This window comes from Protobothrops mucrosquamatus, unplaced genomic scaffold (assembly GCF_001527695.2).
Source record: "Protobothrops mucrosquamatus isolate PMUCROS unplaced genomic scaffold, P.Mucros_1.0 scaffold1049, whole genome shotgun sequence".
Taxonomy (NCBI): Eukaryota; Metazoa; Chordata; class Lepidosauria; order Squamata; family Viperidae; genus Protobothrops; species Protobothrops mucrosquamatus.
This window is the reverse complement of record NW_015387281.1, coordinates 623,224-635,579: the sequence shown is the minus strand read 5'-3', so window position 1 is coordinate 635,579 and position 12,356 is coordinate 623,224. Positions and strand designations below refer to the sequence as shown.

Sequence of the window (12,356 nt, the reverse complement as noted above, 5' to 3'; positions counted from 1 at the left end):
AAAGCAACTGAGTTTAAATAAGAAAAATAACTTACGGATCGTCCATGAAATCATAGATCTCTCTCATAGCTACTCCTCCCACATTCACATAAAAGACAAGTCGCAGCAGGACCAAGTAGTGTTCTGGAGGCATCCACAGGACAAATTTCAAGTAAAATGTGTTCAACTCTGCCAATAAAAACTGACACATACCATTCAACCACTTAGGAGATTTCCTCTTATTCAAACCTAAAATATGTCACAATTCTTCAAAGTGTATAAATTTGAATGCATGGAATGTCTTGCCAAAGAAATACTATCAAAGTTAACAAAGTAGTGTTTCCATAAAACAATTTAAAGAAATAAAACTGTATTTTTAGTCATTATCCCCTATTTCTTGGATGCTGCTGTTTCCCTATTCTTATCTATTATAGAATGGAAATTTGATAAAATGACCAGGTACTACAATGTCCAAATGAGAATGTGGTTGTCCGTGCAGCAATTACTGATGTTCTATATTCAAAATTATGGAAGTGAATTGTTAGAATAAACATAATTATTCAATACAAAGTTACAAACTCAATACCTCACATCATACTATTTTAAGAGTCACTTCCTTTATACAGATTCAAAAGATCAAACTTTAAAACAAATGTATTCAAGCAATAAAATCAGATCATCATTCAAGAAGACTAATTTTGACAAATGCAGAAAAATGTTCTTTACTTCCTTTCTTTTTTCCCCAGATAAAAGTTTGCATTTGATTAAACAGAGAATACCAAGCACAGTCTTGTCTATAACTACAGAGTCAGAATTACCTTTTCTTCCCTACCAGTTTTCCTATCTACCAATTATGTGCACATGTGAACGAACTGCTTTTGATGGAGAGGGTTTCCACTTCCCGTGGTCTGTATTATCAGGGAATAATTTTCTTACAGTATAATAAATATTGAAATAAAATGTGTTTCTTGCATGTGAACACTCATCCCTTAGCCTATACAATTTATATGTCGTTTAGTATTTATAGAGTCTTCTAAATTAAATGGGACTATCACGACCTCTTCCTTCCTTTTCTTTACTTCGCTCTTAGCATGAAAGCAGGAATTCTGCAAGATAAATTGTATTTTTATTATGTCAAACTTAGGGAGTCTGTGGGAAAAAGCAAGAAATCTGTTTACAGTATTTTGAAAATAAAAACTGTTTGAAATACTTATATTAGTTCATTGAAAGAAATTATCCTTACAATAAAAATAATGCCACACACTGCTAGCCATCTGCGAAGGCTGGATGCTGGCTTCCACTCAAATTTAACCCAACTGTATGGTGTGAATTGAAAGGCAATTCTCTTCATTTTACCTCTGGAAGGGAAATTAAAAATATCTCATGTTAATTTTTTAAAAACTTTCTATTAAATAAAGTGTGATGAACAAAAACATTGAAAATGTTAAAATAGCATAAATAACAACCCAGAAGTAATGCAGAAACTAAAATATAAAAACAAAACAAAAAAGATTTGGGAATATACAGAAGTATTTTTGTAATTTAAGAAATAAAACAATACTTTACACAACTATGTTCAAATTTCTACCCCAAAAGACATTTGTATAGATGGTAATAATCCATAATTAGCCTATTTATTTATTTCATTTCATAGTATTTATGAAACTGTTATAATTATTAATTTATCCTAAATTAAAACCTATCTGTATCCAAATAAACTGGGTACCTGACTTCAAATTAAGCAATTTAAGATTCATTAGCATAAACACTGATAAAAGTTATAATATTTGCATTTTTCTGCCTTAGAAATAAAATTTTATAACTGAACATACTTATATGTGGGAATATTCCAAAGTCCTTGCCATTTATATGTTTTCAAAGAAAGCCACCCCAAAGTCTTCATTCCGCAGTAAATGCCAAGTCCATTACATAAGATTACATCCATAATCCACTACAAATAATAATAATAATAATAATTTAATGATCCATCAAAATCTGTGACTATAGCAATAATGGTGCTGCAATTTCTATACATATTATGCATACATTATACAGAGACAGAGAGAGAGAGAGAGAGAGAGAGAGAGAGAGAGAGAGAGAGACCTTATAAAATACTAAATAGCACTTCAAAATATCAATTATATATAACCAATATTTTGGCAAAACAGATGGCTTCTTAGCCCATAAAATGATTTCATCTATAGAATTAGCATGTTATCTTCTCAACAGAAAATGATAAAAAGAACTTCATCCTACTCATTTTTCAGTTTTCCATCCATTAGTCAGTTTATTTTCTATATTAACCAGCTAAGATATATATATACATATATATATCCTCAATTTTTAGTTATAAAATTTGGGTTGGCCTAACAATTTTTGTCAAGACATATAATCTGTTCTGTCCTAGACTTGCCCATTTCACTTCATATTTGATTCTTTCCTTGCTGATTTTTTTGTTCAGTTCAGAATGCATCATTTAACAAAAATTAAACTTTTATTTATAAATTTCATTATTATTGTTATATTAACATACGAATAATGACTAGCGCAAGATCTCCAGCTGGTTTTGTGTCTAAGGTGAGATTACAACTCACAGATGCCTTAACTACTACAGTAGTCCTTGACTTATGAACATTTGTTTAATGATAGTTTGAAGCTACGACAGTGCTGAAAAAAGGTAGCTTATGACTGGTCCTTGAAGTTACAACCATTGCATCACCTCTGTGGTTATGTTGTCGCGATTTGCAACCTTCCCAGCTGGTTTCCAACAAGCAAAATTAATGGGGGAAGCTGGATTCACTTAACAATTGCATTATTTATTTAATACCAGATAATTTTCTTAACAAGCATGATGACTAACTTAATCACCACCACCAAAAAAAAAAGTAATAGTTGTCAAATCGGGTCTGGTCACGTGATGACAGAAGTGTGACTGAAATTCTGGTTCCAATTGTGATCATAAGTTGGGGACTACCCAAACTGGCTCTCAGGTTCATGTGTATCTTACATAAAATTAGAAATAAAAGAAATTGCAGATCATTTTCATGAATCCGAGGATATCAGAGTTCAATGCTAGATGATCCCTAGAAAGAAGAGTCTGTAACAAATTACTCTTGCCAAAGTTATTCATATTTAATTGGTAACTAAACCCTATGAAATGACTTTTTGAAAAATGAATTTGCATCACTATATGCCAAACAATTAATGAGAGTAATTAATACTTACATGATCCCACCAGCATTCACTGAAATTTGGAAGCTGATGTTCTAGACTGTACTCCAGAAACTCAAACGTTACACTGATAATCATGCACATCCACCAATCCCGAATCATTAGCGTCTAAGCAAATTATGAAAGAAGAAAGTTATTCTGCAGATTAGTCCAAATTTGCATTACCCAATATTGAAGAAAAAAATAAGAAAAAAAGTCTCACTGACATTTAACTTGTGAATAGGAGTAGTAAAGGCTTACCATTGTTTTCAAGCATTATATATCTGTACTAATTTATGATATTTAAAATAAAAATCAATATTCATTCTCATGTGCAATACAACATATCATTTAATAAACTTATTAAGCAATTTCCTTGCCGGTGTTTTTCAAATGCTACTTTCCCCAATTCTTTGCATTTTTATATGCATGGTTCTGATGGCAAAGGATAATAGTATTCTGATTCATGTATTAAGTGAAGAAGTATAAATTAAGAAACCTGGTGTTAAAATGTGAATCAAATTATTTTTTCCCAGCTTTGTTTATAATAAATTGTAGATAGAACACCAGGTTCCAGTAGTCCTTTGAAGATGAGAACAAAGGTTCTCAAAAACATCTGTAGCACAAAATATTGAGTTTACTTTCAAGTAGGAACTTAAAATTACTCAATTGAACTATACATACAGGTAGTCCTCGAATTATGAGCACAATGGAGCCCAAAATTTCTGTTGCTAAGCAAGATAGTCGTTAAATGAGTTTTGGCCCATTTTACAACCGTTATTGCCATAGTTGTTAAGTGAATCATGGCAGTGGCTAAGTGGATCATTTGGTCATTAAGCAGAATTGGCTTCTCCTATTAACTTTGCTTGTGGGAAGCTGGCTGCGAAGGTCACAAATGGTGATCATATGACCCCAAGATCGTGGAACCGACACAAATTCTGATCATGTGACCACGAGGATGCTGCAACGGTGGCAACTGTGAAAACCAGTCATAAGTCACTTTTTCAGTGCCACTGTAATTTCAAAGAGTCACTAAATGAATGGTAGTAAGTTGAGGACTACCTGTATACCTGAACTGGTTTTTCTGTCAGCAAAAGCAACTAGAGTAGCCTTCATAGAGGCATTACAAAGTTATAGTTAATAATGAGTAGAAGTTCTAAGACTAAAATAAATTTGAGTAATTATCAAGACAAAAGATATGAACACACAATCTACAACTTCTTAGCAATAATTACAAAGCAGGACTGCTTCATTTCTCTGTTCAATATAATATATTTTGTATATTAAGAGGGAAATAGTGATGCATTTATTTGTCCATTAGTTTAATCTTAACATAGCTAAAAATAGCTTAATATCTTAACTGATTAAGATTTAAAGCTATTCAACAGTAAAACAGAGGTTTACTGTCTGAAACTTATTTTAAAAAGAATTTTGATGACCAGTGATAATCATAAAGAATAAGCAGCACTTGAAGTACTGCCAACCAATTAGAGTTCAGAACTACAGGAAGTAATTAAGCAAAGAAAGGGCCAATTCTCACCTTTAAGTACCAACCAAGGAAATGAGCAGGAACAAATCCATCTAGTTTATCCTGTAATTCAAGTAGATTATACAGATTAGAGTTACTTTCTATGTAATAAAATAAATCAATATAAATGATGACAATGATGACAATGACTACTGAAGCATATATTTCCATATGCAACATGAAACCTCTTCAATGTTTTAAAAATATTTGTTAAATGATTAAAAAAATAAATTTTACATCTCACATGTAATGTATAGTATAAATTTTTCTATCAACCAGATAACAAAAAGATTACTGTTCTTTTTTCAATTTTCATCTGGAAGATGAAAAATGGGTTCTTATCTTAGATAATACAATATCTGACCATATAATGTTCCTGAGATGTTAAATTCTGCTGTTATGTATATCTCAATCCAGCAAAACCTCAAACAAACATGATTATCTTAACTTTCAACCTTTGTACCTTTGAGCCACAAGTCTAGAAATACAGTATGAGTCCCAATCTGTTTTTTAGATCTGAGGCATCAATGTTTTGGACCAGCTTTTTATTTCATAAAAAGGAAAAGCTTTACTAAAATATTATGTAATTCACATTTTTATAGATTCAACAGCCAACACACTGCAGTCTAGAAAGATGGATTTTAACAATTGCAGATAACAGATACAGATTTCCTTTAATTTATCTTAAAAGTGTGGGGAATAATTAAATAATTTAAGTCAACTCTTAATATACAATTATGGAAGAATGGAGAGCATGATTAAGTTACTACACAGATTAGTACATGGTTACAGAAACATGCATACATTTTGCATTACAAAAATCCACATTCAATCTAACAATATTTATACATAAATTAGTAACATTGGATAACATTTTTATTTTTGTTCTGCATTTGGTTAGTTATGAAAAAAGAACACAAACAACAACAAAAAACAAAGCCATATGCAAGGCAGTAATATCTTAGCTCCCATGCGTAGGAAATGACATAGGTTTCAAAATTTTACTACAAGTAAAATTTAACAACCACTTTGAATAGCAACCATTCACAAATACAATGGTAATGAATGCTTTCCACTCTGAGAATTTATGATAAAAAAAGCCTTTAATGTGAAACTGATTAAGCTCTGGTCAGTTTCATGCAGCAGCTATGAGGCCTGGAGACTTTTACTCAACTAATAAAGGTCACAGTGACCTTGTTAACTTGTAGTTAACACTTTTTAAGGAAATCCTACACTGAGAAGCAGCTCAGGAAGAAATACCTTATTTAAGCAATCTCTCCACCCTGCAGGAGGGCAAAAAAAAGGGAGGGATAAATCAAGCACAGGCCATTATGTGAGATAACTTTATCTAAATGAGACAGCAACAATCAGTGATCTTCACAGCATCTCTCTCTCAGAGAGGTGCTCACTTACCATAGCAATCACTTCACTTAATGACCAGGTTGTTGAACCAACTGCAGTCACTAAACAAGGTCTACCTGCAGTCTGTCCTCCAAGTTAAAATTTGCTTTTAAAGAAATGAAGACTGAAATTCTCAGAAAGATGCATTGGACCTCATCGATGGAATCACTGAAGACAGACTCTTAGTTATGAAATATCTGATATTGGATTAGGCAACAATTATCAGACATCCATGGTACAAAATCCTAAGACATGAAATATTATTAAATGAATACAATCTCTCTATTTTAGCATCTTACCCAAATGTTGTGAAAGGCATCTGTTATATTATTTGGGTCATATATAAGGCAATTTCCACCATAGTCTCTTTCAGGCAAAGGGACTCCTAAATTAGGATCAATAAATTTCATAAACTGTCTTCCATCATGTACAGTCTGCAAAATTAAATACATGTTCAAGAACATCAACATTTCTTTTAAAAAGTTATATTTGTTAAATTGGCAATACAAAAAAAATGTGCATATACATATATTTATTTATTTATTTATTTATTTATTTATTATTTTAATTTCTATACCGCCCTTCTCCCGCAGGACTCAGGGCGGTGCACAGCATATTAAAACAGATACACATATCAATAAAAATAAAAACCCCTCTAAAACCAAATTAAAACCAAATATTCGAAGCTGTGTTCGAATTAAAATTATACTTAAAATCGTCCCTAAATAAAATCCTCCTTAGGTCAGACCCGCTTGCTGGAAAAGCCATGTCTTGAGGGCGCGGCGGAAAGTAAGGAGATCCGGAATCATCCGGATCTCGGGGGGTAGTTCGTTCCAGGGGGTGGGGGCACCCACAGAGAAGGCCCTCCCCCTGGGGGTCGCCAGCCGACACTGTTTGGCCGACGGCACCCTGAGGAGACCCACTCTGTGGGAGCGTACCGGTCTATGGGAGGAAATTTGAGGCAGAAGGCGGTCTCGGAGGTAACCAGGTCCGATGCCATGGCTATCCCAAAAATATACATATATAATGGCTATCCAGACCCTAAAAAGAACTAAAGAAAGAAATTTAGGTATTTAGGAAAAAATCATATACAACATACCAAGTTTGAAACAGCCATATTTTGTGTGGAACTAGAAACAAGATATCACTACTCTGGATACTTGTCTTAGGCTTATTTAATTTGATTCTTTCAAACTACCCCATATTCCTGCAAATGGCTTGTTTAAAAAAAATCCAGATACAAAGAATTCAAGACTGCATTAGCCAATAAAACAACACATTGGTTCAATCTGTGCTTATACTGGCTAGGGCTATCTGAGAACAGATATACCTGAGGGACAATCAAATACCTAGATGTGCAAAAAAAAGTGCTGCATGTCAAATAATTACATTTAGAAAGTATTCAGACCCCCTTTACTTTTTTCAATTTTGTTATGTTGCTGCCTGATTCTACAGTTATTAACATTCATTTTTTCTCATTAAATTTACACTCAGTACCTCATAATGACAAAATGAAAACAAAATTTTAGAAATGTCTATAAATTTATTAAAAAGAAAAGATTGAAATAGCACATTGACATTCAGACCCTTCACTCAGTACTTTGTTGAAGCACCTTTGGCAGTGTTTACAGCCTCAAGTCTTTTGGGGTATGACGCGACAAGCTTTGCACATCTGGATTGGGAGATTTTCTGCCATGCTTCACTGTTGGGATGATATTGTGCAGGTGATCAACGGTGCCTGACATAATGTTTAGAATTGAGGCCAAACAGTTCAATCTTGGTTTGATCAGATCAGAGAATCTTGCTCCTCAGACTGGTGAGGAGCAAGATTCTCTGATCTGATCAAACCAAGATTGAACTGATGCTCAGAGAGCATCAAGGACCCCTCATGTCAACCTGAGCTACAAATATTCTACTTTATTAGATTGCCAAATATATGAGTGTACTTCACATAAGTATTAGGAAGAAAGTATAACTGAATAGCTGGAGAAGTATATTTTTGGAACTGTTCTGTGGATGACTGTTCCTTCTTTGTTGGGAAATGTTGTTTGGCTGGGGCACTTGTTGCAGAAAGTATGCTCAACTATTTTTTTCGTTATCTGAAAGGATGCTTGTAAAAAATAAAAAAAGCATTGTTTATTATATTTAAGATCAATGTAAAATTGTCTTTGCTTTGGATACCAAGTAGCATTCATCGTGAACTACCATACAATCTACTTTTGCAATTGTGGGATGAATTCTGGGATGAAAAAAGTAAGAGAATAAGATTATTCTGTTATTTATGAAAGATAATTTAGAATGTTTCAAATTTTATTCTTTTGGACCAAAGTTCATTCAGAACATACTATATTCCATGTTCTAAGAAGCCATTCTAAATATTTCATTTCAAACATTTTTCTGCTTCATGCATACTGTTAATGTCCATTTAGTTCTTATAATTTTTTTAAAATCAAAGTTTTATCAGTTTTCTACAAATTATGGCCATCCCTAAGAAAATATGCCTTTTGCTTTTCCAAACTTTCCAAGAATAATTGTTTTACTAAAAATTCACATTAGCTGTATCATAATTGAAATGACCCTCCCTGATCTTGTCTGGGGTTTGGTAATCATATGACAAATTAACTTGACCCATGACCCAGTGAAAAGTTATATGAACATTGCCATTGCTTCTGCTTAAAAAAGAAAGAGAAACTAGCCGTTATCCATTTGAGATTGATGTAATTTTTTCCTTCTGAGGATGAACTGAAACCTGGAAAAAGGGCTAAACATTTTCAGCAGAACAATTATCCTACTAGCTAAATGGTTTGTCCCAGTACAGAAAGCAAACCATCCTAAACTTTTCAAAGAAAGATGTAAGTTAAAAGTGTTACTTGAATGTTTACAAGCATGTCTAAAACAACGGAGTTAAAATAAAATTTTGATTTTTGCATTGCAAACAGAAATGACCATTTTATTTGTAGAAGATCCAGATTAAATCTGTGGAATCTTCAGTTACAGAAAGTTCAGTAGATATAAGAAAGACCTCAACCCAAGATCCTGCAGAGTTGCTGCCAAACAGATTAAATCAAACCCACTGCTGAGAATTCTGGGAGTTGAAATCCACAAGATGCTTAGGTTGGGGAAAGCTGCATTATATAATGTACTGTAATACTAGAAAGACAGTTTGGTGTAATGGTGAAGGTGCTGGCCTTGAAATCAGGAGATCGTGAGTTCTAAGCCCCCCTTGGCATGAAAACTGGCTGGGTAACTTTTGGGCCAGTCACTCTGTCACAGGGTTTTATTGTGGGGAAATAGGAGGAGAGAGTATTAGGTATGTTTACTGCCTTGCGTTAATCAAACTATATTAAAAGGGGGAGGGGGTATTATAACAACAATAGTCAGATAGACTATTGAAATGATGTTACTTATGCTTTCATGGTAAGAAGTGAAGCTGATGATTATACTCTCTACTTTTTTATCTTTAAGTTTTTCTTTAAAATACAAACTTTAAATTCCTTACCTGAAAAAGTATGAAAATGAGGAAAAGCTCATAGACAACACTGACGCATAGCCAAAACCTCCAGTAAGCTAGCAGAACAAATTAACAAAAAAGAAAAACGTAGACATATTATAGTTGGGCATAAGGCTAAACTAGTACATATAGAATCTTTAGGACTTTCAAAATGCTACGACAGATTTTATTAAGGAAATCTTGATAGGTAATATTAAAAAGGACAGTTTTCAAAATTTACATAAGATTACTTTATCAGTCTATTTTAATGCTATGAGCTACTTGGATTACCTGGATGGGGTCTTGAAAATGGACCATCTTTTGCTTGAGTGACTCCAAAACACAAAAAAACTAAAATGCTGGCTACAATACCTCTGGAAAACATTAAGAACAAAACAGTCCTCAGTATATTGTAACAATACTTGCAATTTATTAACATGTTGACTGTTCATGCAATATAAAATTAGGAGATACGATTATTAATTTTATCTTGGCTAGTGACTGGACTAAAATGGATGTTTTGTCTAGCAGGCTTGGCTCCTTAAATGAACCTTGATTAAGATCAGTTGGACTTGAAGAAAGCCTCACTGGACTAATTACTTTCTCATAGATATTTCTGGTGTCAATGAAATATAAATGATCTATAGATATTCTTAAACAATGACGTATGGACATAGATTATAAAACCATCTAAACCTCTTTTCCAGTGACATTAATTCTCAGAAATAGATTATCTTGCTATCTTGGAATTACCCTAGATATTGCAGAGGCCTCTCCTGGTTTCCCTTTAATATATGGTATTACCATCTGCCTTGGTAGATGTTGATGACTAGTTTATTAAGATTTCCTAAGAGGAAGTAGCATACACGTGAGTCAGTTGCAAAGAAAACAGCTAGCTACATCTTATTTATTAAGAATATTACAAAAACATGCAGAATAAGTAAGTTCAATTTTTTAAAGTAAAATATCTCAGGTTGTCCAAACAATTACTGTGTTGTCTTACTATAAACAGGCATCATACTTTACACATAAGACAGTCAAATTCTGTACAGCAGCATTTAAAGCCTGACATGGAAGCCAGCTGGGTGACTTTGGGCCAGTCACTGTCTCTCAGTCCAGCCCACCTTCCAGGGTTGTTGTTGTGGGGAAAATAAGAGAAGAAAGTGCGTTGGATATGTTCACCGTCTTGAGTTATTTGTAAAAATAATAAAGGCTGATACAAATAAATGAATGAATGAATGACCAGTGGGCTCTTTCCAATTTCTATATAATTAGTGAATTTGGTTACATGCAATCTTGATATAGTCAACATGTCAGTATTATTTTTGTTTTCTGTTTGTCTTAGACTTTACATTATGGATATTTTTGAACCATGAATTTGTTACTGAATGAATGAAATCTTTAAGGCAATCCAGTCTTGATGAAGTATCATGAACTTTGGTTACAACACTGACAAACCTTAGTTTGCAATGTTTTGTATCTAGCAGGGACTGGATTTGATAGCTACATAACCATTTTTCTATAATTCTATTTTTACAGAACTGACCAACTAGAACAAAATATTAAATGGTGGCAACATAGGAATTATTTTCAGCCTCAAAAATGAGTTTATAGACCTGGCCAAACAAGCATTCTTTCATCTCAACAACCCAGTTTAGACAAGGGAGAAAAAATCTTTCCATTAGTGCTATTATAACTTGGAAATCCTTGACAAACTAATGCAGATGACCAAGAAATCTACCAACAGACTCTGATCTATCTAGCTTCTGGCCATCATAATCTGACAAACTGCCAATTTAAAATATCTTTTAGAATGAAATCTTGAAGCCTGGACATAACCAATAAATCTAACCAATAAATTGTTCAATTTAACCAAATTAAAATATAACTCTTATTCTGTTAATTCCAAACTAATCCTGTTATACAAAGACGACATACCTTTTTAAAAAGGGGAGAAAGAGGGCCAACCTTACACGTTCAACTTAAGAGGGGATACTTCAAGTAATTATTCTGATGTTTTTTTATTTCTAGGCTAGCCATATCAGTAAGAAGGAAACTTTCTTAACGAGTTATTTGCAGAAATTCAGGAGTCTGATAACATCTTTTGCAACTATCACATTTTATTAAAAGTCATTTGCCTGCACAATTTGCACTCACTTCTTAAATACCTGGAGTGGCAATGCTGTCTGTCTTGCTTCCCATGATTTACTGATTAATTATATGCCATCAAGTTGTTTTCAGTTCTTAGCAACCACAAAAATATTCTCCATGACTTCTTTCCTTTACTCCAATTTAAATCCTGCACCTGTCTCAGCCTTTAGGAATGGACAGCATACAAATAAATAATCTAGCATGATATATGAATCCATCATTATAACAGCTTATCAGTAAGTTATATGATGAGTGTATGTGAGAATTTCTACTAACTTGAATTAGCTCTTGTGCAGATTATTATACAGAAACAGGGATCAAAAGACAGGGAAAGTTTATTAGGATTTTATTTAAGAAGTTTACTTGTGTCCCTCAGACTTTGTTCTCAAAAGAAGATAGTCGAGATGATGGGTGGAGAGGAGATAACTATTGAATTAAATCTACCAGACAGAACTCCCAAATACAAGTTTAGTTACTGAGCAGGAAAATGGACTAATTTCAATCGAGGCAAAGTAAATCACCAAGAACGGATATAAGTCACCTTTCCTGTTTTAAAATTACAGTTTCCTGAAAAAACACGTAGGCTGACTTGTTAGA

At 33.3% G+C, this 12,356-nt stretch overlaps 1 protein-coding gene across 1 annotated transcript in view; it reads right to left on the bottom strand.

The window, feature by feature from the left end:
- Nucleotides 1-31: 31 nt before the first annotated feature.
- Nucleotides 32-12,356, bottom strand: part of PTDSS2 (phosphatidylserine synthase 2) — a 27,970-nt gene continuing 15,645 nt past the window's right edge. The window contains exons 3-10 of the mRNA XM_015820068.1: nucleotides 9,900-9,982; nucleotides 9,618-9,685; nucleotides 6,418-6,552; nucleotides 4,730-4,780; nucleotides 3,205-3,318; nucleotides 1,812-1,930; nucleotides 1,223-1,337; nucleotides 32-181 (exon numbers count right to left, since the gene is read on the bottom strand). Of these exons, the coding sequence (XP_015675554.1) occupies nucleotides 32-181; nucleotides 1,223-1,337; nucleotides 1,812-1,930; nucleotides 3,205-3,318; nucleotides 4,730-4,780; nucleotides 6,418-6,552; nucleotides 9,618-9,685; nucleotides 9,900-9,982 (835 nt within the window). The remainder of the gene's footprint in view (nucleotides 182-1,222; nucleotides 1,338-1,811; nucleotides 1,931-3,204; nucleotides 3,319-4,729; nucleotides 4,781-6,417; nucleotides 6,553-9,617; nucleotides 9,686-9,899; nucleotides 9,983-12,356) is intronic.